The following is a 24940-nucleotide window of genomic DNA, read 5'->3' as shown; positions in this document are numbered from 1 at the left end:
GAAATGAAAAATCTGGACATAGACCTCTGATGTTGGAGTCAGTCTTCCAGTTTTGAGGTTACAAGTTCTAATGCTTCTATTTATACTGAAATCAGTTTGCACTTTGCATCATCATTATCATCATCATCCTTACCTCGTAAATCTGCTCGTTTTAGCAGCAGGAAAGTGTCGGGGTAAAATCAAACATCTTTGGAGCAACTGACAGGGTTTGAATTCCTGCTCAGAGTATGCAGAGTATGGGGGCGGCAGGCGAATAAGAATTCTGTAGTAGTTTCGCTATCCTCTGGGGGGCAGTAAAGCGCTTTAAAGGCACATCTGACAAAATAACATTAAAAGAAGAAGCTTCTTCCTGGAGGGAATTTTTGTTTGGTAATATCAGTCTGCGTGAAGTTTGAGACACCGAAACACGCAGTTTTGGTTTATGGAGTAATATATTGTGCACTTTCTTAAACTGTAAGATTTTTTACTCATTCTGTTCAAGAAAAGGCAGGCGGTGTGTTTTTACCTGTTGGCACTTTTTGAACGGAACATGTAGGGAAAAGTCGATGATTGTAGTTGTAAGTTGGCTAATAAGGATAACGTTACTAACTGTTGGAGAGAAAGAAATTAGACATGAAACATTAGCCCGCAGCTTTGTAACCTGAAATGTGTAGTTAGATCTGTAGGGATTTCACGGTTTTTAAAACGGAAGGGCAGTTAAGTTACCCAACAGTATTTTAAAATGTTAAAGTTGATCTTAAATCTGCAGTGTTGACTTGGAAAAGTAGAGCCAATCAACACAACATATATCAACATTTGCTGTAGTGCATATTTACAGTGTTTTGTGTTTCGTTAATACTGTCACTTATTTTTGTTCCTCCTTTCATTGTCTTAGGAAAGTAATGAGTGGACAGGATTCCAGGAGAGGCTCTTCTAGAGGAGGCAGGGGAGGATGGAGAGGAGGGAGTGGAAGTGGTGGTGGCGGCGGTGGATGGAGAGGAGGGAGTGGAAGTGGTGGCGGTGGATGGAGAGGAGGAGGTAGTGGTGGTGGTGGTGGTGGATGGAGAGGACGAGGTAGTGGTGGAGGATGGAGAGGTAGACCATGGAGAGGAGGATCCGGAGGAGGTTGGAGAGGTGGAGCAGGAAACCATACCTACAGAGCGCAGAGAGGTGAGTTTCTGACAGTGTTTTTTTTGTAAGAAACCATTAGTAGAACTATATTTTTCTTTTTCTATTGAAAAAAGACGAGGTGAATACATGCTACATATTAGAGTTACTGCTTTGTCTAAAAAAAAACCACACATTTGTGGTTGTGCAATGAATGAACAGCTGCAACAAAATAACCAACTGCTCAACTGTCTCTTCAGTCCTTTGTCAAACTACTCTTGATGCATTGTGTCCGTACAAAGGATGGACACTCTACTTCACAGATGGTATGTGTGCATTAATGGGTCCCTGTCACACTGTTACAATGGAAACTTTAGAAAGACGTCACATTTAATAGTCAGGATTATCTGTCTTTGTCTGTGCCCGTAATCTCCATGTCTTTTTATGTCCAGGATTTATAGAGAGTGGACCTAATGTGGAGAAAATCAAAGTGTTTGAGAAATATTTCACTTCCAGGATTCATCTGTTTGACAAGGTTCATCAGATGAGCTCAGTGCACAACACACTGGCTCTTTAAGTTATCATTTGTCACAGCAATGGCACTACTTGGTGGCATCCTACTAAGAGACTTAATATGTTTTTGTTCCTTTAATTTCTCATCCATCTATATTATTTTCTTTGTCTGTTTCCATGTCACTTAAAGTGAACTTTGTTTTTGTGTACAGGATGAAATTGAGCGTCAGGGAAGTGTCCTGGTTGATTATGCTGACTTGATTGCAGACAAAACTGTGCGTCAGGCACTTCCTGACATAGTCACACAACTGAAACAACAACCAGAGGTGATGCTGAACTGTTTGGGACTGGCTATTCACCAGGTACACGCACAAAAGACCCTACCACACATTTTATGCTAGCGGGATGTTACAGTCTTAATGATGTTCATATTATAACAAATGCTCAATTTCTCAGTCTCTCTCAATCTAAAAACCCCAAACCCTGACTGAAAACTGTCTGCACATCATTCAGGTGTTGACTCTGGATTTGGAGAAGCAAGCTGCTGAGCTGCAAGAGGAAGAGTTTCCTGTTGCTACACCAGTCATCAATATTCCCCATATTAGTGCGAGGTATTTCATTCGGTGAAGAATGAGTTGTTTTCTTGACAGCCACTTTGAATGACAATAAATACGGATGACTGCATTTGTGTAAATTACCTGCAGGCTCTATAACTATGAGCCACTGACTCCACTGCGAATGTTACGTGCCAGTGTGTTTGGCCGGCTAGTTTGTGTGAAGGGAACAGTGGTGAGAGTGAGCAGTATTAGACCGCTATGCACCAGGTTGGCCTTCAGGTGTCGGACCTGCTCGACCACACTGTCTCTGGCTCTGCAGCATGGGAAATACACTACACCTACCAAAGTATGTACACGCACACTTATACGCTAACTTTTTTCTGCAACTTTCTTCCTGTACATAAAGGCTGTAAGTTAAATTGTATGCATGCATATGGCGTTCTTGTCAGCATTCACACATCTCTTGTTTGTGTTTTATCACCTAGTGCGGAAAGCCAGACTGTCGCAGTCATACCTTCATCCCCATCCGCAATTCTCCTCTTACACAGACTGTAGACTGGCAGATCATCAAGTGAGTATATCATGTACAGTGAAAAACTACAGTAAGACATAGCTAACAAAAATGGTTGTTGCAGTTGTTATTTGAGAGCGGGAAAGGATGCCATGTACTGATATCTACTGATATTTAACAAATTTCCCACCTGTGGGACTAATAAAGGTTATCTTATCTAAATGTACATGTAAAAATGCATGAAAGCTCCTCCAAAGAAAAGCCTTTCTGTTGCATGTATTTTTGAGGTATATACAGCATGTCCGTAAACTACTCTGTTGCCGGTCCATATTATAATCACCCTAACCCCAGGTCACTTACATTTAATTTTAAGTTGATTCATGAAGAATCTTTGTATGTAAGTTATCAGTCATTTATATTAAGGGACTTTACCTTTTGTTTTTTTGCTTGTATTATTTAGTGTGTACCATTTACTGTGCATATGTGTGTAGTTTTCATGTGTCACTCTGGACATTGTGCTTTATCAGCAGTTCACAGATATGAAGTATTGTCCTTAAAGGTCACATCTCGTGTAAATAACCTTTGTCATGAATCCCTGATCAATTGAATTTGAATTATTTTGTGCCACTTCAGGGTGCAGGAGTTGATAAGTGGAGAGCAGAGGGAGACTGGACGAATCCCACGGACAGTGGAGTGTCACCTGACCTCTGACCTCTGTGACAGCTGTGTACCTGGAGACACTGTTACTGTGACAGGGATAGTGAGAGTTAGCAATGATGGTACAAAAACACACATTCTGATCATTGTGAAAAGTTAAGCCAAAGAAATACCGGTGCAGTCTCTAATTCTAAATGTGTAGTGAATTATAAAAAATGTCTCAACTAAATCAAGCATTTATTCAACAAAAACTCTAAGCCTTTGAAGTTGGAGTTTGCTGGAAGAAGTGCCCTCCTACTTAGACATCAAACATAGTTTGACTGTGCTTTTTAGGTCCAGGCAGTTCTAGAGGAAATAAGGATCAGTGTATGTTCCTCCTCTACATTGAAGCTACTTCTGTCAGCAATACAAAAGGTATTCTCTTTGAGACCTTCACATTTATATTAATAGGCTTTAGTCTTTTAAGTATTTAATGAACTGGAACTTTTTCTAAATATTTAGGCAAGCAGTCCAAGATGGGAGGTCAAGGTTCAAGCGGGACAGTTGAAGATCGCTGTGGTGGGGAAGAGTTCAGTCTGAAGGAACTGTATGCTATTCAGGAGATCCAGTCACAGCCTGACTTGCTGCGACTTATAGTGCAGTAAGATGATTACTTACTGCATTTAATGCAGCTACCTAGTTTCATGTAGTATTGTTCTAAGAGTTATCGCAGCATCTATTTATTAAATTTTTGTCCAAACAATGGCGTTTGAATGGTATGGCGATGAGTCAATTTTAACAATTTAATCTCAAGTTATCTAGTTAGCTTGATTATTTATTTTATTTTTGTCAGGATTTAGAACTATAAAATTCTTCAGTCATCCAAAAATGTACTTTTTGATGATGATGGCATGCTACTACTGCACATCAACATATTTTAACTAATTGCGTCCACTTGTTTTTACAGCTCTTTGTGTCCTGTCATCTACGGCCATCTGGTGAGTTCCGCAAGACTGAGTACACTAACAAGCTTTTCATTAGAAATTACTACTTCTTTCCCGTCAGGGCTCACATCAGCGGATCGTCTAACTCCATCTCATCCTATCACTAATATCATCCTCTGTCATCCCATCTGTTTGTCCTCCTTTGCTATATTCATGATCTATCTCCATGATCTTCCTCCTTTGCTCCTGCCTGGCAGCTCCATATTCGGTATCCATCCAGTGTATCTACTCTCTCTTCCCTGTCCAAAAGATCTCAACCTTACCCCTCTAACTTTATCTCCAAAGTGTTTGACCTGAGATGTGTCACTGATATATTCATTTCTACTCCTGTCCATACTGATCACTCCCAATGAAAACCCAAACCCCTTTGGCTCTGCCTTTCTCTGTCATGGTCTCCAAACCATACATTATAGTTCAAAGTAGTTTTCACTACAACTTGTAAACCTTGCCTTTCACTCTTGCTGCTGTCCTTCTGTCACAAATCAGCCCTGACTCCATCCACTCCACCCTGCCTGCACTCTCTTCTTCACCTCTCTTGTACTCTGTCCATTGCTTCGGATAGTTGACCCGAGGTATTTAAACTCCTCTGCTTTAACTACCTCTACTTTTATCAGTTTCACTGCTGCTAATGAGGTCTTACTTGCAATGCTAAAGTTTAGTCTAACATCTTATGTCTCGTGTAATTCTTGTGTCTTTGTGTATCTGCAGCTGGTGAAAGCTGCCCTTGCTTTGGTTTTGTTTGGAGGCAGACAGAAACAAACAGGCAAGAATAGCATTCCAGTGAGAGCAGACCCCCACATCCTAATAGTGGGAGACCCCGGACTGGGAAAGAGTCAGATGTTACAGGTAACTTAGAGGACTTTGTGTAGAGAAATGAATACTAATGTCATGTCAACAGCGCTATGTTGATGACTCATAAGCTGAGACTGTGTATTGTGCTGTGTATTTCCTTTTTGAAACTTTGATATGTTCTTCTTCGACCTAGTGCTATGCTCTACGTTTGTCTTTTACTCTGCATAGGCAGTGTGTAACGTGGCTCCCAGGGGTATCTATGTTTGTGGCAACAGTACCAGCACCACAGGTACAATGTGTTAAAGTAGAAAACTTCTTAACTAATTTGTTATACAGTAGTCATTAAGTATTTGGTTAAATATAGTCAAATTAGCAATGTGATCTTTACAGTTTTTCTGTTTTTCTTTAGGACTCACAGTAAGTTTATCTCGAGATGCAGGAACAGGGGATTATGCTCTGGAGGCCGGTGCTTTGGTTTTGGCAGACCAAGGTGGGAAATTTGTTTTTAAGCATATTTTAATGTGCTGTGAACATAAAACATTGCGACCTGTTCTAGTGGCTTTGAGGTAATTGCACTTTGGTATCTAGCCATATTTCTTAAAAAAAACATGTATAAAGTATTATTTATATTTCTTTTAACTTCACAGCATCTTCCACAAAGTATTCCTCCACTGCTTTGACCACTTTCACTTAGTTTGCCAGGCTCAAATTATCAGACAAGCCTTTCAGCCTGCAGGGGAATCTTTTTGCTTCACATGTGTCACAGTTAGTTGCTTGCGTTTCTTTTTTACTTGTTTATTTAGGTCTTTGCTGCATTGATGAGTTTGACAAGATGGGCAACCAGCAGCAGGCTCTGCTAGAAGCAATGGAGCAACAATCTGTGAGTCTGGCGAAGGCTGGTATAGTTTCCTCTCTGCCTGCTAGAACCTCAGTTGTGGCTGCTGCAAACCCAGTTGGAGGACATTACAACAGAGGCAAAACAGTCTCTGAAAATCTGAAGTAAGTTAAAGATGGAGGATACAGCAGATTGTATAGTATGTGACTTGTATTTACATTTGTGTACTCTTTTTCTGTATAGAATGGGATCAGCTCTCCTCTCTCGTTTTGATGTTGTCTTCCTGCTCCTGGACATCCCAGACGAGTCACATGACCGCCAGCTGTCGGAGCATGTCATGGCGAATAGGTCCGGGAGAGGCAGAACCAGCAGTGCCACAGTTACCAGAAATAACACTGAATTACAGACCTCAATCCTATTAGAGCACTCTGACATGCCACTGTCCGAACGTTTGCAGGTAAAGATGCGCTGTCTGCTCTCAGCGCACACGGATCACAATGATATCACAAAAAAGCAATTGTTTTCAGGCATTAAGTGTATATTTTTCTAGATCCCTGCAGGTGAAAGTATAGACCCCATTCCAACGTGCCTTTTAAGAAAGTACATCAGCTACGCTCGTCAGTATGTCCGTCCCAAACTCTCTCCTGAAGCAGCACAAATCCTTCAGGAGTTCTACCTGTCACTGAGAGCTCAGGCAAACCCTACTGATGCCACACCAATCACCACACGACAGCTGGAGTCATTAATTAGACTAACTGAGGTAGGTTTGGATAGCGGTGCATTCTCTCAACACACCTGGCAAAATGTGATGGATGAATACACAAAGTAAAAATACAGTTTTGGGGAACAGAAGGGATCAGTTTCCTGCTGGTGTCTCATGGTAGCTGTTTTTGTGTAGGCAAGAGTCAAGTTGGAGCTGAGAGAAACAGCCACTAAGAGTGATGCTGAGGATGTTGTTGAGATCATGAAACACAGGTAAGCCGAACAATCGATGCTCACAGCTTGTAGGCAATAGCATTTATAAATGTAGGAAAATGAAATGCATTTTCTGTCCTTTCAGTTAGCTGCTGCCTTTGATGACACATTACCTCATTTGAAGTATTGATCAATTGCTCCAAGGTGCCAGGAGCAACACCATTATAGCGCAATAGTTGTGAGGGCTCTAAGCATAAAAGTAAAAATAAAAATCATTGCTCAACACTTGTACCTCTTATGTCGTGGTTTGTGCTTGTTAACTAGCTGATTAAAGCCAAGCCTTTCCACCATGTTACTGCATCAGTAATTTGCATCCACCATTTGCTTATTGTCATATGGACAATATTGGACTAATGTAACCCTCTCCATCCATAATAGTGTCATGTGGAGCGGAGCTAGCAATGCTCAGTTGAGTCATCTGTTTGCTCTTGAGTTCCACATCGCCAGCTGCTCCTCCTCCTTTGCAGTCTGGTTGTTCTCAATGGTGTTTTTGCCTCAAACACATTTGTTGTTTCCACCAGTTTTCTTGCATATTTTGCAAAGTACTGTGCTTTGTTGGAGGTTGTTGAAGTAGCTCCCTTTCTAGGAACTAAATTGTAATAGAAGACTGAAACAGCTCTTACAGTCAGACATGCTTGGACTTGTTTCACTGGGGAACATAAATACATGGTGTTGCTATTGCAGGGATACGGTATACAACACTTTAATATCACAGAAAATACATACTAGTAATAATGTGCACAGTATGATAGGCCAAAGCCAACTCTAAGATGATAAGTGTTAATATTTTTGTTAAATAATATTCACAATATTAATACGTCTGAATTGCTCACACCTGCATGTAAATTTCTCTCTCCTTCGTTTTGTGGGTCTTGTTTTTCAGTCTGGCCAACACGTATTCAGATGGTCTCGGCAATCTGGACTTTGAGCGCTCTCAGCTCGGGTCTGGTATGAGTCAGCGCAGTGCTGCAAAACGACTGGTCAATGCACTGCACCAGCACGCTCAGAGGACCGGTCAGAAGCAGTTCGACGTACAGACGCTTCGATCCATTGCCGACAGAGTGAACGTTAAGGTGAAAGCACTGAAATATAAAATAATAAATAATAAAAATACTGTGTCTGATTTACAGTATAAAGCAAAGACACAAACATTAATAGTGTTCTCTCACCATTTGTGAGCAATTACTTTGGATGTCATCATGATACAAAAACTTTATTAAAGGAAAATAGGAAAAAGGTATCGACTTGTTTAAGCTCTTTGTGAATAAAAATGCAAAAACAAACATTAGAAAAGCATGTGGAAGATTTAAAGATATACAGACACTGCTTTAGCCAATATGTAGACCACATCAGCAAGGGTTAGAACTCTTGATTATCCCAAAATGAAATAAAACTCCAACTCTAAATGTTTTATCAAACACAGCACATCTTTAATGGTGCCTTACTGACTGAAATCGGTCAGATATTGTGTACAATACTTTTGATTTTTACACAAAGCTTTGTACCTAATATAGAGAAGATTTTCCAAAACCTTTATATTTTGCCTTTTGTAACTATACACAGGTTGGCTTCCCCCTCCTCACCACAAACCTTAGTGATTTCATACTTAAACATGAATGAAAACGATATGCTCAATTGCATTAAATGTATAATTCTTAATTATATTAAGTCAATCATTAATTCTTTCTAGGTGATGGATTTCGAAGGCCTCTTGAGTTCCCTGAATGAACAAGGTTTTCTGCTGAAGAAAGGGCCCAAGCTGTACCAACTGCAAACAATCTAACTTCTTACAGCTTTCACAGGCTCAAACCTGCAGACTTTATCAAAAGGTCGATCATTGGACCATGTTCTGTAAAAAGCAAAAGAAATGGAGACTGCAGTTTGACCATTAGAAGAGATAGAAAAAACCACGAACAACAAAAACAAGGCTGGAAAAAAAAAAAGGAAATACTGAAACTTGATCTTTACCGCTACCACAGCTTCTTGTAAAGACAATATCCCACTAACCAGAGAAATGTTAGACTTGAGATTGATATATTGTCTTAACATTTCATTCATAATCCAGATAAAGATAGATTTTCAGAACCGGGCAACCCTTAGTTTAAGCAAAGTTGCAAATTTTGCCTTTAAGTTACACAACTTTGTCTAAACTGAATATGAAAGAAAACTGATTACTTACCATTTTTTTCTACAAATACTTAAAGAATACTTCAGAAGAATGAACATAATATGTATATGATGTTTTAGAGAAGGCACTAATATAACCCCGTCAACCCATAATAGTGTCATAATAAGCTGCCCTTGTATTATAAAATTTCTTATTTTTCTGAAAGATTGACTTCAGTATTGGGTGTCCTGTTGGATGTATAGTATTTGCTTTTCATTTTTGTCTTAAACATACGTTCATGGTTACGTTCTGTCTCTGCGGTGCACTTTATTAAATGATGTGGAACAATCAGCCTTTTGTTTGTTGTTGTTTTTTGTTTTGTTTTTACAAAAAGGGAGGTAGTGAAAATGCTTTTAATTTGTAATTCAAAAGACTAATACGCTAAATATTTACTTATTATTTAAGAAATTGTTACAATTTATTAACGACAAGTCCGACTATTATCTGATTTTTCTATCTCTTGATACACCACTTATTTAAATAAGCGACTCTCTTTTTAAATTAAAAACGCTGAAGGAAAGTAAGTTTTACGACATCATGTACCGTATCGATTTACGGCAACATGGCAGCCTGCTGGCTCGATGAGGGTACCCGTCGGCTCTGACCATCAGGGTCTTTAACTTCACGATGAACTCGCGGGGAAACTGCACGAGGCCAGCAGGTCGGTAACGTAAGTCTCGTGAAGATGATGACGCTGTGTTTTCGGGGGATTTCTGCACCGCTGTGCCGCAACACAAACGTTCGTTGTCTGGTGTCCGCGCGGAGTGCGCCCGTGTGCCTACTGGAGCCCGTATCATGGCGGCTCAGATACACACCTGTCACGGAGTTCGCTAGGTTGAAACGACCTCAGGTGAGCGGCTCGTACCTCGCGAGACTCAAAGGGACAGACAGCCGTGTCGCGTGTTGGAGTGGGGTCCTCCAGCAGGGAAAGCAGACTCCATGGCACGTGCAAGGACCTATACCCATGACCCAGGGAGGTCACGAGCGGTATGCGGCCAGTTTCCGTTCTCTGCTGTCCCCGAGCGCTCGAGGACTGTGCAGTGGAAAGACCGACGAGAAGCCGGACAGTTCTACCGGAGAGGAGAGGGGTGACGCCGGCACGGTACCGGGACACGGACTGTTCAAGTTCAAAGAGCTGGTGAGTACAGAGGTGACAGGAGTATGAACTTCACAGAAGGGGGTAGGCACCGTAGATGCATGTTGTACAACAATTAATAAAGTGTAACTCATGTGTGTTCATCAGTTGCTGGCCAAAACGGTGCAATGGTTTATACTTTTAAAAGGAACAATGACCATAACATGACCAAAACATGAAGAAACACACAGTTGCTTAAGTAGAATTTACAATAGTGTAATCATTGGTCACACTAGAAGAGCTTTGTGGGTAATTTTCCACTGAAGAGGGAGCACTGGGCTTTGTTCCAGAAAAGAGAAACTGGATTTTTGTGTTTGTGAGCTATCCCAAACCCTGGGTCATTTACTGGCCCAATGGACTCTGTGAACCCAGAGGTTTAAATGTCAAGATTTTTTACAGTATGTTTCCTCGTAAAACAGCCTTATTAGGTTTAATGAATACAAGTCCACAAGTAAATAGTTTTTCCTGTACATAAAAATGGCATGTTTAAAATACCCATCAGTCCATTTTCTTCCACTTGTTGCGGTGGGCTGGAGCCCATGTCAGCGGTCATAGAGGTTTATGGTCACAAGATTGTTGCGGGGATAACACAAAAAGAATGTTAACCATTGATACTCACACCTAGAGCCAGTTTATAGAATCACCAATGAACAACGTTTTTGAAGCCAGAGTACCTGGAGAAATCCCATGCAGACAAACAACATGCAAACTCCACACATAAACTCTGCAGACTGGATTTAAACCCAGAACCTTCGTCCTATGACACAGCAGTGTTAACCGCCATATGACCCAGCTTAACATAAGCTTTTAATTACTAAATACCACTGTGACTTGAATGGTGTGGAAGGTTGTGGTGTAGGGATAAAAGGAGTTTTCAGTTATGAAGTAGATCTCCTGCAGTCTTAAATCGAGCTTTACTTGGTCACTATTGGGGTTTTTTGTCCTCTAGGAAAATTTAAGTTCTGTGACTGTAGAACAACAATATCACCAACTATTTTCTCCCCTACTGTTTTAGATGAATCGTAGTGATAAGTCACATTGGTACACGTTCATATTCCTTGGACCTGATAAAAAATGGAGTCTCTTATTTTTATTTAACTGTCACCATCTTGTATCCTGTTGTAGGTCCTCTACTCATAAGGGAAACAAATAAATCATTATTTAAAAAACTGTTTTAAAGCTAACTATTGCATTTGCCAACATAAAATTGATTTGAGTCATTAGAGAAAATATAAATTCCTGCCATTGGTAAATGTCATCTTATTTGTTTATAAGGCCAATGCAGAATCGATATATATTGCACACATTACTGAGAACAGCTGCTAGAAAAGATTTAGGCTGACTGATCTGAAGCAAGTTCTGTGATGATTTTTTTTTTCTTAATAGCTCTAGCTGTAAACTCTGTCGTAATATTTACTTATTTTTTTTCTTCAGTATGAGAATCCATGGACAATCCCCAACCTGTTATGTGTGTGTCGGATTTTGCTGGCTCCATTCCTTGGTCATCTGATCATCCAGCAGAAATTTCACCTCAGTTTGGCTCTGTTTGCGCTGGCCGGAGCTACTGACCTGGTAATCTACACATAAACGGACATTTACACTAAAGCACTTCCTGCACAGGTGTGTGGTTCCAGTCTGGAGTTGCATACCTGTACAAGGAAATCTTGTAAACTCATTTTCAGCTTCTGAGGATTGCAAACAGTTTTGGACATTTAACACATGTCAATGATGCACCTGTAAAAATATTTTTAAAAACGTGGTAGTTGAAATATTTACTATTTGTGTATCAAGTCAAGATCAAGATGCATGAGATGCAAATAAAGTTAATTAGGCTTTTAAATTGGGACTCACTGCATTCTGATCTGCCCCGAACCTTTTAGTTGTCTTACTTAGCTCAGCTTAGAAACTTGTACCACAATGAATTTACATCTTTATTTATTCATTTTTCTGTCTCATTCTCTCTTACTCAGTTGGATGGTTACATTGCCAGAACGTGGCCCACTCAAAAGTCGGCACTGGGCAGTGCTCTCGACCCACTGGCTGACAAGATTCTCATCAGTATTTTATATGTCAGTCTCACCTATGCTGAACTTATACCAGGTATAATACTCAGTGTATTTCTGTGTTTTCTTCCTGTCTCAAACAAGGATATAAGATTTTTAACTGTGGACTTCTGTTTCAGCTCCACTGACAGCTCTAGTGATTTTCAGAGACATTGGTTTGATAGCTGCTGTCTTCTGGGTCAGATACAAGACGGTACCTCCACCGGTGAGACATATCATTCTAAAAAACTAAACTTTAACTGAGGATCTTCTATTTAAATGCCATGTAGACACTCAAATTTCAAGATATTTTCATGTGCACTGTACAGAAGTTTGCTGCAGCTAAACTGTGGGTGCAGCAGAGGGTGCTTGCAATGTAGTCCTCACTGCCAAAAATGGCACAGTTGATTTTAGTAATTATATTATTTATACCCATCCATCCCTGTATTTATAATGCATTTTAATTGAAAGGAAGCACTTCGAGAGTGCAACCCTCTGTCAAGGCAGCGCGCTTGCTGAGTATATTTACGTTCAAACAATAATATTTTATTTTGTATATATTTATTTTGGTTTCTTTGTTCTTTTTAAGCATACTTTAAGAGGTTTATAGTGCAGTAAACAGAGGTTTACTTTGATTACTCAGATATTATGTAAGAATAGAAAATATGTATTGATTTGTAAGTTGAAAAACATGAATAAATAAATCTATATAACAATTTATGTTGTCTTCTACCAAAAACATGATGAATATTGCTAAAGTAAATCTTAACTGCTCTTTACTATTTTGGGGCCACAGTGATTCTGGACTGCATTGTGAGTGTCTGTAATACTGAATCTACAGTTTCCTCCTCTTATTTCTGCAGGTGACCCTCACCAAGTTTTTTAACCCCTGCTATACTACTGCCCAGCTCAAGCCCACACTCATCAGCAAGGTGAGATGTACAACCATGCACTCTGCTCTTTACCGATTGGAAAAACTGTAGAAGACCTTTCACCATGAAGTGTTTGTAATGTAGTTTTACCTCTACACGTGTTAGGAGCACCGCTGATGTAGTTTTACAGAGTTTACTAATCTTTACACTCAATAAGCAAAAGTTACTAAACAATAAATGATTAATGCCTTTAGGCTACTCATCAGCACCTTTACACAGCCTGTTGTGCATCTTGCATCGGCACATTTCCTCATGCTTGGCGTCAAATTGGATGTCAGTTAAACTCTGTAAACATTGGATGTTTTTGAGGTAGACATTCAATGTGATGAGGATATGAACAAAGCTAGTTTGTGCCTGTTGTGTCCTCACCCTATCAACACCCAGATAATTAAAAAATTGTTTCATTTTTGTTTAAAAGACCTGTGCTTCAGTATTTCCCAATTTTGCACAGTTTATTTATCCAGGGTTTAATATTCATAACTTCAGCCAACATTCTCAAGTTATATGGTTTATTACTGCAGCCTATGTAAAATATGTAACTTCTCTTAAATACACCTGACACTGATTCATTCTATGTTTGAATCCACAAATAGCCTTTAAACAGTCTGAAATACTAGCATAATTTCATTTCAAATATGTGCAGAATTCTATCATGCCTTCATCTTTCTTTTCTGACTTTTATTTTATTCATGATTCATGTTCTTTTTCAATAGATTAACACGGCCATTCAGCTCTGTCTGGTTGCAGCTTCTTTGGCCGCTCCGGTCTTCCAGTACACAGACAGCATCCTGCTGCAGTGCTTATGGTAAACCACACGCTCCACATTATTTATGCAATCGCAGTTTCATCCACTTAGCTTTCATATCCAAAATGTCCTTTTCCTTTCAGTCTGGTGGTACAACCAAAAAAAAAAAAATTGTACAATGGATGCAAATGGTCTCATCTCAGTCAAGCACATAAATGCTGTTTGTTGCAGCACGTTGTTCAGGTTAAGTGTACTGACTCATTTCAGTCCGCACCTCAGAGTGAGCTTGAGTAGAAATCAGACCAATGACAAACATGTTGTGCCATAGTAACCTACATTTTTACAAATCTACTTCAGTGGACTGTTGAACTGAGCATCGTAATTGATTTACAAGCCTTACAGTTTGGATTACTGATATGAAACTATGGGCTTTTATTTAGTTAGATTTTAGAGTTGTAAGACAAATCTTAAATGCTTTTGTTTGCTGTGGTTGATTAAACAGACTATATCGAATATCTAAAGATAGTATATACAGTTATAATAAATTTTTCCAATTAAATCGAGTTTTAAGTTAAACAACAGGTTAAGAAATGAATGAGGGTAAATTACAGTTAAAGCTCATCATACTCTTTCTTTAGCCAATGTGTCTTTCTTCATAAGACCACTGGGGGCAGCATAGTCACACTTTCAAATTCAACACATTTAATGTTTATAACAAACTGGAGATTAATTCATTCCTCACCACAATAAGATAACAAATTCTATTATTCTTTTAATATTAATATAATAATGATTTACCTCTCCTTCATCTTTTTTCTAACTTTGAAAGTATTTGGTCAAATTATTTTTAAGTGCAAAGTTTGGTGTGTATTACAGCACATGTCATTTATCATGTTGCAGGTATATTACAGCAGTGACTACAACTGCATCAGGTTATAGCTACTGGCACTACGGCCGCAAGACTGTTCAGGTGTTGAACACCAGATCACCGTCATAAACGCACCGAAAGCAGAACAAAAGCAGTCGCCCCAGAGACACTGAGCCCCAGTAAAAGGATGGACAGACGGATGGACGATCGCCAGGAGCTCTAAGACCAAGTGGATGTGACAACCATACACATGTCACCATGGAAATGACACATGGAAACCAACTGAGGCCGCAGATGGTTTACTGCAACACTACAGAAACGCCTAACAGCAGTGGAGCCTGCAGACAGCATTCAGAGACAGGATAAAAACAGCAAACGCAAATATAGACCGTCCACCCACAACACGAAACAAGAGCTTCTGTTTATTTTTTCTTAGGTTTTCAATCAAGGGGTTGCAATGTGAACCTAATTATTGTCACATGATTGTCATTTTTACACAACTGTGATTTATGATTAAAAAGGAAATCTGCTTTCGTGTTTGTCCACGAGAATCTTTCGGATGCAGGGGATTTTTTTTTTCCTCAGGGAGGGGTAATCTTATGGGACACATGTGACAGCTGATCTATTTAAAACCAACAATCGGGGGATTAAAATTTGGGTGCGCGGTGAAATGACATCCTAGCTGGGCTCCACAGGCCCAGCAGATTCTCAGTCCTGATTCATTTAGTGCTGCTTTGAGCTTAAATTTGTCAAGGCCAATGCCAAGCTGCAGATTAGTATCCTTATTAAGGAATGTGGAGTCAATGATCCTATTATTACTTGAATAATTAATAAAAAGCATCAACTTTTAAATTGCTGCTATTAATCCAAACCTTCAAATTATCAGCTGTTGTGAGAACAAAACACCTCAGCTTTGGGAAAGGTGAGGATCCCATTTTATTATTTTCCTCATGTATTGTAGACAAGAAAATAAATAATAGGGACTGATTGCACACATTTCCTTTGCTTTTATGTATGTGTATCATTAAAAACCACAACAACTGCAGTGCTGTTTTCAAGTGCTTCCAGTCTTGGGATCAATATTCCTGATAAGCCAGAGGTTATGCAGAGGCCCGGGGAGAACGCGAGCCATTGCGGATGAACTCCTCAGGCGGTCGTATCTTACTCCACTGTGCATTTTTTTTCCCTCAAGAAGAAAACTAGTGTGATGAGGGGAAACGAGAAAGCATAACCTTTTCATCTCCACCATTTATTTCCCAGCAATTTTCTGCACCACTTGGGTAATGCAGCTTCCTCGCTGAGCATGTGCTGATGACTGCCAGGCTTTTGCAAGTTGTTTTCATGGCCTTGAGTAGGATGTCTCCTCATTATATCTTCAGTGAATAAATTTAAACGATCCCATTTTAATATGAGACATCCGTCACCGAGAACAAATTGATACCTACGCTTATTAAAACACTGCTTAAAGAAGTTCTGCTGCTTTATATTTTTTCCCCCCAAAGTCTATATTTGATAAGACTAATTGGATGTGTACAGTATAATTTGGAAGTTGTTTGGTGCCCCACAGTCTTTTCATATAGTGTTTGGGAGAAGCTTTAATTAGTTATGCCTTTGAGATTAAAGATGGGGAAAACACACCTTCAAGCCCTCTGTGATGGACTTCAGTGAGATGCGTGTCATCGTGACTGACAGATATTGACAGCTGTTATTTACACGGTGATGGTTCTGTCAGTAAAGTGAGTCAGAATTTAGATTACAAAGAGCTAAAGATGAAAACTGTCTTCAGGATTTATTCTCAGTATAACAGCACCTCCGAGATGCCTTTAAAACATTTCTCAGGTTAAAAGGCAAAATCTTCCATCCAGCAATTATTTAGTGCTTTTACCCAAGGCTTGTCTGTCTGTCTTTCTTTCTTTCTCTTTTTCAAATATGATCTTCCCTTTGGAAATCCATCTCTTATCCCTTCAAATTCTTCCATCTCATTCATGCATGGTTACTGGAGTCTAAATGACTCCTGGTCTGTTGCAATTAATCTTCTTGTCTAGACACACAAAGAAATCAGTGCTCTTGTCTCAGAAAATGACTTTCTCACTTATTAAAGTAGAATTCACGGATTTGTATTTTCTGGCTTTGAGTAAAGGATCTTCCATTTACATTTTATGCAAAAACAAGTTTTTAAATAAAGTGAAAATAATGAGATTATTTAAGAACTATCAGGAGGTCATCTTCTGCAAGAACACAAACCAAATTATATAAAGAAAACACACAGTGGGGATTATTTTTCTTTATATACAATGGCTGACACCACTAATAAACAAAACTTTAGTCTGGCTACTCAACTCATTCACCTTGAACGAGAATAGTTTAAGTAAGCCACTGTAAGGCCTTTCTCAGCCACTAGATGGAGAAATGGCAAAGAAACGCCGACGGTGATTTTACATTAGTGTCAGTAGAGGCCTTGTTTGTATCATTAATGTGCAGTCAATAAATATTTAAAGACCTCAGCAATCAACTGTACAGTGATGTGATTATTTGAACAGATAAGCATTTATAATTAAAGGATTTAAGATAAGGTTCAAAAATAAGTTGACAATTTAGGTGTTTATATGTTATATATTTAACAATTCCTGTTTAAAGTCATATTCCTTAACTAGTGACTTTAAACAGGAATTGTTTAAAGTCACAGAAAGGATTTAAAAAATGGAAGGACAAAAAATAAACAATTTTTTTCTATAGCAAAAGTAGAAACTGGTGCACAGTTTGTTGCACTACAGCTATGAGCTCTAGTGTAACAGACAGACTTTTCCACTGTGAGACTCAAGAGAAAAGAGGGTCAGCTAAAAGTAGAAATATGTTAAATTATGTAAATTATGTTAGATTAACCAGATTACTCAGTTTTCTAAACAATAGAGCAGAACCTGACGGTGATTGCTAGTTAGGAATGGTGTGTTATTTTCTTTATTTTCTACCTGGTGCCACTCTCATTTTCTCCTTACTGCTCATCTTTTAGTTGATGCCAAAACAAACCTGTTCTTCAAAACTTAACAGGACACATTTGAGAAACTGTCACCTGGGACTATCCATGCTTAGTGAAGCCAGGTTCAAAACCTGCTGGAAAAACCAGTTAAAGAATCCCTCCAACACTCATACAGATGATTTAGTGATGGAGGCGAAAAAAGCCAAATGTGCCTTCACACTTCACAGCCCAGCTCTCCAAAACCCACAGACAGGCTGAATCACACTAACAAGGACAAACTTTGGATCTGTATGCTTGTGTCAGCACGGCCCTGCGGCTACCGCTCACTGTTTCAGTCAGCCCTGCATCAAGTGAGAAGTGAGAGGTATCCTCTGTCCTCCAGAGCTAAAGAAAGCTTTAGCTCTGCCCAACAACATCTCAACAGAGACTCCTTGTTTCCTGATGATTTTATTAGATTAGTTTCAAAACTGGTGAAATGGATGGATACATACATAAACCAAATCGTGCCGAGTCTAGGTATTTAAACCCAAGTGGAGGAGGGCCGGTGACCCACTATTAATCATCCCATCCCATGAGCCAAGCTGTGAAGAAAGGCATGAGTCATTACTACTAGCGGTTGTGGGTAAAACCACTGTGAGACTTTGCATGAGTTGAGTGGGGGTTGAGGTGCCTGCAAAGGGATCTCAGGACTGCTCTGTAGGTGACTGACAGCTGCTGTCATAAGCCACCCTCTGTTCAATGACGGTCATTCACAGCCCCTCTTTTGCTGCTCTTTCAAACCATCTGTGCTCTCGATCCAAAATGTGAACACTGGCATCCTCAAAAGAGTGACCTTTATTTTTTTCAGTGTAAATGTAACATCTTTAGGAAATTTAAAGAAATCCAGTTGCTTTCTTTCCAAGCTCCTTAGACTACCATGACCTGGATGACTGAGAACTTATACAGACATATCCTATACAGACATGTCTTTGAAATCTTGTTTTGCCTGCTTTGCTTTTACATTTGTCTGTCAGGTAATGTTATAGTGGTGGATGCTCATATTAAACATGGCTAAAGTTTCACATGATCAGGTCAGTTTTTGTCCTCTGAGTCAAAAACATAGGATTCAGACTCCGCTAGATGCTGATTTTCTAGTATTTTTTCAACTATTGATATATGATATTAGCGAGAGAAAATATCCCTAATAGCTACATATTGGTCACACATCTGTGGTTGTGAGCATAGAAGCTCCAACCATCGCCTATCTGGTCATTTTGTTTTTAAGGTGAAGCCAATTAGAAACTAGTAGGCTTAAAGCACTGCTTTTCAAACTGTAGGACAGGGATGAAACTAGCTGAGTGAATAGGACTGTCAAAGAGAAAGCAAAGACAAGTTTATTGATGCTATCATGCTCACATTTATTAAAGTAAAATTCAACTTTAATCCTGTAATTGATTTTTTTTAAAGAATTAAAATAATTTACACCATGCAAGGAAAAACTTGGGGGCATAAACAGAGGGCAGGGTGTTCCAGGGAGAGGAACTAAATAGCCTTGTTTTATTAAAGCAGCTCTAATAAAATCCAAGGACATGTGGTATGAAGATGTACTCTGAATTGAATAAGTCTCCTTTCAAATGGCAGTAGAAGATTGTATTTGACACCACTCCTCCCTGGTCACTGCTATTCCACTTCAGTGTTTTTTGACACAAGCCACCACCTGTGTGTACTATCTGGCCTTTGCTGTGTAGGTTATCAACAGCATCCTCTGAAGAGTCTGACACCATGGTTGTTGCCATTCCTGAGCCTGTTTCTGTGCTTGTGTGAAATTTCATGCGAGTCCATGCAAAATCTGACAAGACATTTCAGTCTGGAGCAATGTGGTGGACTGAACTGCTGACATCACAGTCCGTCCCCGTAACCACTCTGCCAGCATGAACATATTTTCTCACGGTAGTCATATCGTTTCACTGGATCAGGTTCAGTTGAACTGCATTTAATTTGTGGCGCTCACGGCCATAAATAATTACAGTTACAAGACGGCAGCAATGTGTTTCCCGTTATTCTGTATAATCCACAGAACATGTTGCAGTCAGTTTTGCTGGCACTCTTTCTTAAGTACAAAGTTGTGAACAGACTCTTTTATAATCCTTTTTAGAGACTTGAGGCAATTTAGAGAGGATTTTCAGGGAGAAGACTGCAATTAAAAGGTTTTCAAAAGGCTCTTATCAGAGCTGCGAAGGCAAGGATGTGGCTGCCACAACATCTGGGTGCACTTGATTTGTCTGTGGCTACGACAAGTAAACAGGCATTTTCCAGTTGCACAGCTCCGTGGGAGTGCTGCCTTTCAAGTGTGTGTGTTCATGAAGCTCCGTGGTGTGACTGGACACGTCGTAGGCACAGAGACTTTGAGCTGTCAGAGGTTCTGAGCCAAACTTCACTTCAAACTTGACTGCTTATGAAACCCACTGAATCAGAGTCCTTATAGTGCTTACACCAGGCCTACACTCACAAAGCCGTACCAACACAAATCCATATGGGTACTATAGCTCCGCACACACACAAACACACATGCTCCTGCACACTTACATCTTTTCTGGTCCTGAAATAGCTCTCAGCCTCCCACTCTCCCTTATATAAGCTCCCAGCACGGAGATCTGCTGGTGAAGATTGGGGTGTGTGCAAATGTGTGTGTGTTAATGCATCTGTCTGTTGATGTGTGTGCACATGTGCACTTGTGTCTGTGTGAGTGCCAGTGTGTGGGCAGTAGGAGTGTCTTAAGTTGTGTGTTTTTGTACAGCGTTTATGATTTGAGATTCCTGTTGATAATGCGGTGCGCAGCAAAGTACAAGCAATTTCTTGAAGGAAAGAAATGTTCTTAAATTCATAATCGCTGCCTTTTTTCTGTAGTTTTTGGCCATCATTTGGTTATAAAAGATCTGGGCAAGGGCAAAGAACACATTTAGTAAGACAGCATAGTATACAAACTGTAGCATTTAGGATTCAAAAGGAAACAATTTCAATACCGTAGCACTGTAATTGTCCTTCATAGTGGAAAATTTAATTTAAAAGTATTACTCTAAAATGTTATTTTAACAAAGGTTTTTATGTATACTTAATAATTTTTTAATAACCTGTGAGCCAGATACAGTAAAATGTGACTCAGTATTAGAAATCCAGACAACAACAAAAAAGTGTTTGCATCATTATTATCTGTTTGCTACTTTTGCTTCTGCAGAGGGATTCTGGTGCATAACAAGGAGTCCCATTACCAGAAACTCTGAGCAGTCTCTGTTTTGAAATGGCTTTGTATTCTGTAAGCAATGTTTCCTTCTATCTGGACACTGAGGCAGGACACATTTTGCACGAGTGGGTGACTGAGTGTAATACGCCGATCAGCCACGACATTATAACCATTGACAGGTGGCATGAGTAACATTGATTATCTTGTTACAAATAGCACCTAACAAATTTCCCACGTGTGGGACTAATAAAGGTTATCTTATCTTATCTTATCTTAAGGTTATCTTATGGCATGATGGACTGCATTTAGCACAGCAATTTGCTTCAGATTTGATGTGTTGGGATTAAGAAAAATGGGCAAAAGTAAGGCTGTGAGCAGCTCTGTTGTCTATTTTAGTGGCTTGGACATCTTCAGAATGTCAAGTCTTATCAGGTGTTCCTGGTATGCAGAAGTGATCCAATGAAGGGGGGGGCATGACTCACTGAAGCGCTTCTGCAGCACATATTACTGAAACTCTTGATGTTGCTTAAGATAAAAGTGTCACAACAAATTTGAACTGCAGCTTTCTGGAGCTGTAGCCATTGTAGATATACTATATAAGGTGGAGATATGAAAAGTAAAGAATCTAGAATAGAAATCTACGGGAAAATCAAGAGCCAGTCTGTGGCTAAAATGGGAACAACAGACTCACTGGCTACTTTGTTAACTGCTTGTTAACTAATTAGATATCAGCCATTCACATTGCAGCAGCTAAATAAATTATGTGGATGTGGTGAAGATGACCTGCTGAAATTCAGAGCAACAGAATGGGAAATTAAGTGATTTTGAACATGGTGTGATTTTTTGTGCTAGAGCATTTAGAAACTACTAATCTAAAGAAAATATCCAGTGAGTGGCAGCTTTTTGGGTGAAAAGACTTTGTTGATGTCAGAGGACAGAGGAGAATGGCCAGACTGCTTCAGCCTGATAGGCAACAGAAACTCAAATAACCACTTGCTACAGGTGTGCAGAACATGTCTGAATGCACAATACGTTGAACCTTGAACTGAAGGACTGACACTGAGACTAGTATTCACAAAGACTGGAAAAATGTTAGGGGAAAAATTCTATTGCAACATTCGAAAGTGTCAGAATTTGACTTAAATAACATCAAAGCATGGATCCATCCTATCAGTGGTTCAGGCAGGTGCTGGTACTGTAATATAATGGTGTATGGAATATTTTTATAGCCCACTTTGGTGTATAGGGTATATCAGAAAACTGCCCACATTCATTCTGATTTTCTTCTAGAAGGGCTTTGCTCCTGCTGATGCCTGTTCATCCCTGAAGGGGTCTACAGTAGGCACATGGTTTGGCAGAAGATGAACTGGGGGGACCTGGTTTAATGTATCTCCTTTTCTTTTATGTTGGCAGCAACATGTGCAATTACCTGGGAAGACGTGGCAGCAGGATACACTGTGAGAACAAGGCAAGCCTGTGGAGGTGGCGTGAAGCTCAGAGCAATGTTTTGCTGAGAAGCATTGAAGTAGGTGTTAGTTTCAAACATAACCCCCTACTTAAGCCTGGCAACGGTATTCCCTGATTGAAAGGGCCAATTTTCAACAGGAAAATACACCCTGCCACCCTCCAGAAATGGTTCAAGAACGGTTTGAGGGACAAAACGAAGATTTCAGCTTGATTTTGGACACCTCATTTCCCATATCTGAATCTAATCAAGAATCTAATAAAGAAGGAATACATTGCTGCCAAAATCTTATTGTGACAAGACATCATCAGGGGTGTTGTAGAAGCCATTCGGGAACGAGTGTTTTGTAGCCATAAGAGGGAACTAAACAATATCAGAGAGTGGGTTTGATGTTCCTGCCTGTCATTGTAAATTCTAATAAAAACCTGTTTTAACAGACAAGTCTGTTTTTAACAGACATTTTTAAAACTGCCAAAAACTTCAGTTGATCATAATTTTATAATTTAAATGGGTCTTAGTTTTTTTATGTGTTTTTTTTTTTTTTATCTAATCCTCAAAGACTTGCAACGTGTTTCATGTTGCTTGAATTATAAATGCAGAAAAGAAATTCACTGGAGAACTCTGCACCCCCAGAAATGCTACTAAAAGGCAGCACTTAGCTACCGATTACAGTCTGTGTTCGCTGCACTCGCTATATGAAAATTTAACAGGAAGATTCTGAACTGAAGCCATCCGTGACAAAAACTCAGAACCTGGCTGTGGGAGTTTCTCAGTTGCTCTGTGTCATCTCACCATAGTGCAAAACCTACCTGCTCTTTTGCACTTTTGACTTATTTCAATTTCTTTTCCTGCTGTTTTTTGTCACATCTCAGAGCTCAAGAAGCCAGAAGATTTTACTGCAAAGCTGCTAAAATATACAGATACATCCACATTATTTGTAAGTGTGTCTTTTATTTTAAACAACAAGCATATATTATTGCAGACATCAGAGCTAGTTTCCACAAAAAGGTTCAGAGAGGAAACTGGAGAGTCAAAATAATCATTTATGGCATCTTGACAAACATAGACACTCTCATCAGCTAATACTTGTTAAAAACATTGTCCCTGGGACATAAGTGAAAAGGTTATTTGATGAGCAATTGGCCATATTTATGTATCTATATCATCTGCTGTGCTCAAGTGTGAAAAGTTGCCTTAATATATGCAGATGTGCATAACTGGGTCATTCTTACTATTCGGTGCCATTTGAGTCCTAATGACATAATATGGTATATTTAGTGTAAAACTTGTCTAATGCTTATTTCTAAACCATTTTCTTGTATGTTTAACCCCCCTCTACCATAGAACACATTGATATATACACAGGATAAATACATTAAAAGTAAATTACTTTTATTTTAGCACAAGTCACTAAAGTACTATGTCCCCAGTCATGCTTGCTCGACTTCAGTTACAAATATAACTTAAAAAAAAAAAAAAATCTAAATTTTTCATCATTTCTGGATTGGCTTATTTCTAATGTTCCTCATCAAATGTTCTTTTTTATTATTAATGCATGTTTAATACTTAAAATCTTTAAAAAATGTTGTGTCCCTGAATCAACTGTCACCCCTGTTACTCTGATAAGAATTCCATAGAACACATCACCTGATTATTCTTTTAGTCACATGACACTCCCGGATGTAACATATTTTGGAGGGAAAACTTTCAAGAAGAAGACGAGTAAGTACCACTCTTTAATCAACCCTTTTTTCAATGTTTTAGCAAGATTTTGTAATGTGGCAAAGCATAACACGTCCAACCTGTTACGCTTATTAATAGTGGAAACAATTTTTTTTTTGTAATTTTTATAATATGGCTAATAAACATGTTAAAAATGGTTCTTAGTGGTCACCATGTACTAGCTTGTTGTTCATCATACTAGTAGTAATGGCTAAGTTTAGCATAAAATCTCCCCCCTGTTACCGTCACCCCTGTTATTGCTATGCACTGTAACATGAAATTTCCTTGCAGATTTTAAAAAGGGACATTGTAGCTTTTAGAAAATGTAAATATTACTATAACTGTGTATTCAAAACAGTTATTAATAGAAAATTGAATGTCCTGTAACAGGGTGGACATTTGGCACGTCATGGGTAAAGACTTTGATTTTAAAAAATATTATAATATAATATCCTTAGCTGGACCAATACATTTTTCTTATAGGTTGAAAATCCCTCTTTTAGATGAAATGTTAAAATAATTCAAAAGTTTGTATTTTTTGATGAAGAGTGATCACACTGAAATGGCACCGAATAGTAGGAATGACTCAACTCTCTTCTTAGGCTGCAATTCTCTGCATGATTGTCCTGGTCAGTCTCCACTGTAAATTAACTTCAATCAGTATATAGAATTCTTGTCATGTTGATATAATTTTCTGCCTTTTAATGTCAACGCATTTAGATTATTTGGTTATTCTGAATCTCGAAGGAAGATTTGAA

The 24940-nt window shown here is 39.1% G+C and overlaps 2 protein-coding genes across 3 annotated transcripts; both read left to right on the top strand.

The window, feature by feature from the left end:
- The first annotated feature begins 881 nt into the window (after positions 1 to 881).
- mcm8 (minichromosome maintenance 8 homologous recombination repair factor) lies at positions 882 to 8692 on the top strand. Of its 2 annotated transcripts, none has more exons than XM_085369013.1 (20): positions 882 to 1149; positions 1347 to 1412; positions 1539 to 1621; positions 1812 to 1961; positions 2113 to 2210; positions 2304 to 2502; positions 2642 to 2727; positions 3301 to 3446; positions 3664 to 3738; positions 3826 to 3964; positions 4271 to 4301; positions 5016 to 5153; positions 5328 to 5388; positions 5509 to 5589; positions 5903 to 6098; positions 6178 to 6391; positions 6485 to 6694; positions 6833 to 6909; positions 7793 to 7982; positions 8600 to 8692. In XM_085369013.1, exons 1-20 carry the CDS (start codon positions 882 to 884, stop codon positions 8690 to 8692), a joined length of 2601 nt encoding a protein of 866 aa, XP_085225139.1. The 2 variants fall into 2 exon arrangements, with proteins under 2 accessions (XP_085225139.1, XP_085225140.1); XM_085369014.1 differs by having other exon boundaries at positions 3658 to 3738.
- Positions 8693 to 9639: 947 nt separating this feature from the next.
- Positions 9640 to 15578, top strand: crls1 (cardiolipin synthase 1). The gene is made up of 7 exons (XM_085369060.1): positions 9640 to 10214; positions 11646 to 11783; positions 12182 to 12311; positions 12394 to 12479; positions 13117 to 13185; positions 13899 to 13990; positions 14831 to 15578. Exons 1-7 carry the CDS (start codon positions 9762 to 9764, stop codon positions 14925 to 14927), a joined length of 1065 nt encoding a protein of 354 aa, XP_085225186.1. The 5' UTR covers positions 9640 to 9761; the 3' UTR covers positions 14928 to 15578.
- Positions 15579 to 24940: the final 9362 nt, after the last annotated feature.

Source organism: Diplotaxodon limnothrissa, linkage group LG13 (genome assembly GCF_057381915.1).
Source record: "Diplotaxodon limnothrissa isolate DT_005_m linkage group LG13, D_limnothrissa_male_GT1.1, whole genome shotgun sequence".
Classification (NCBI taxonomy): domain Eukaryota; kingdom Metazoa; phylum Chordata; class Actinopteri; order Cichliformes; family Cichlidae; genus Diplotaxodon; species Diplotaxodon limnothrissa.
The sequence above is the reverse complement of the archived record's forward strand: the minus strand, read 5'-3'. Positions and strand labels throughout refer to the sequence as shown.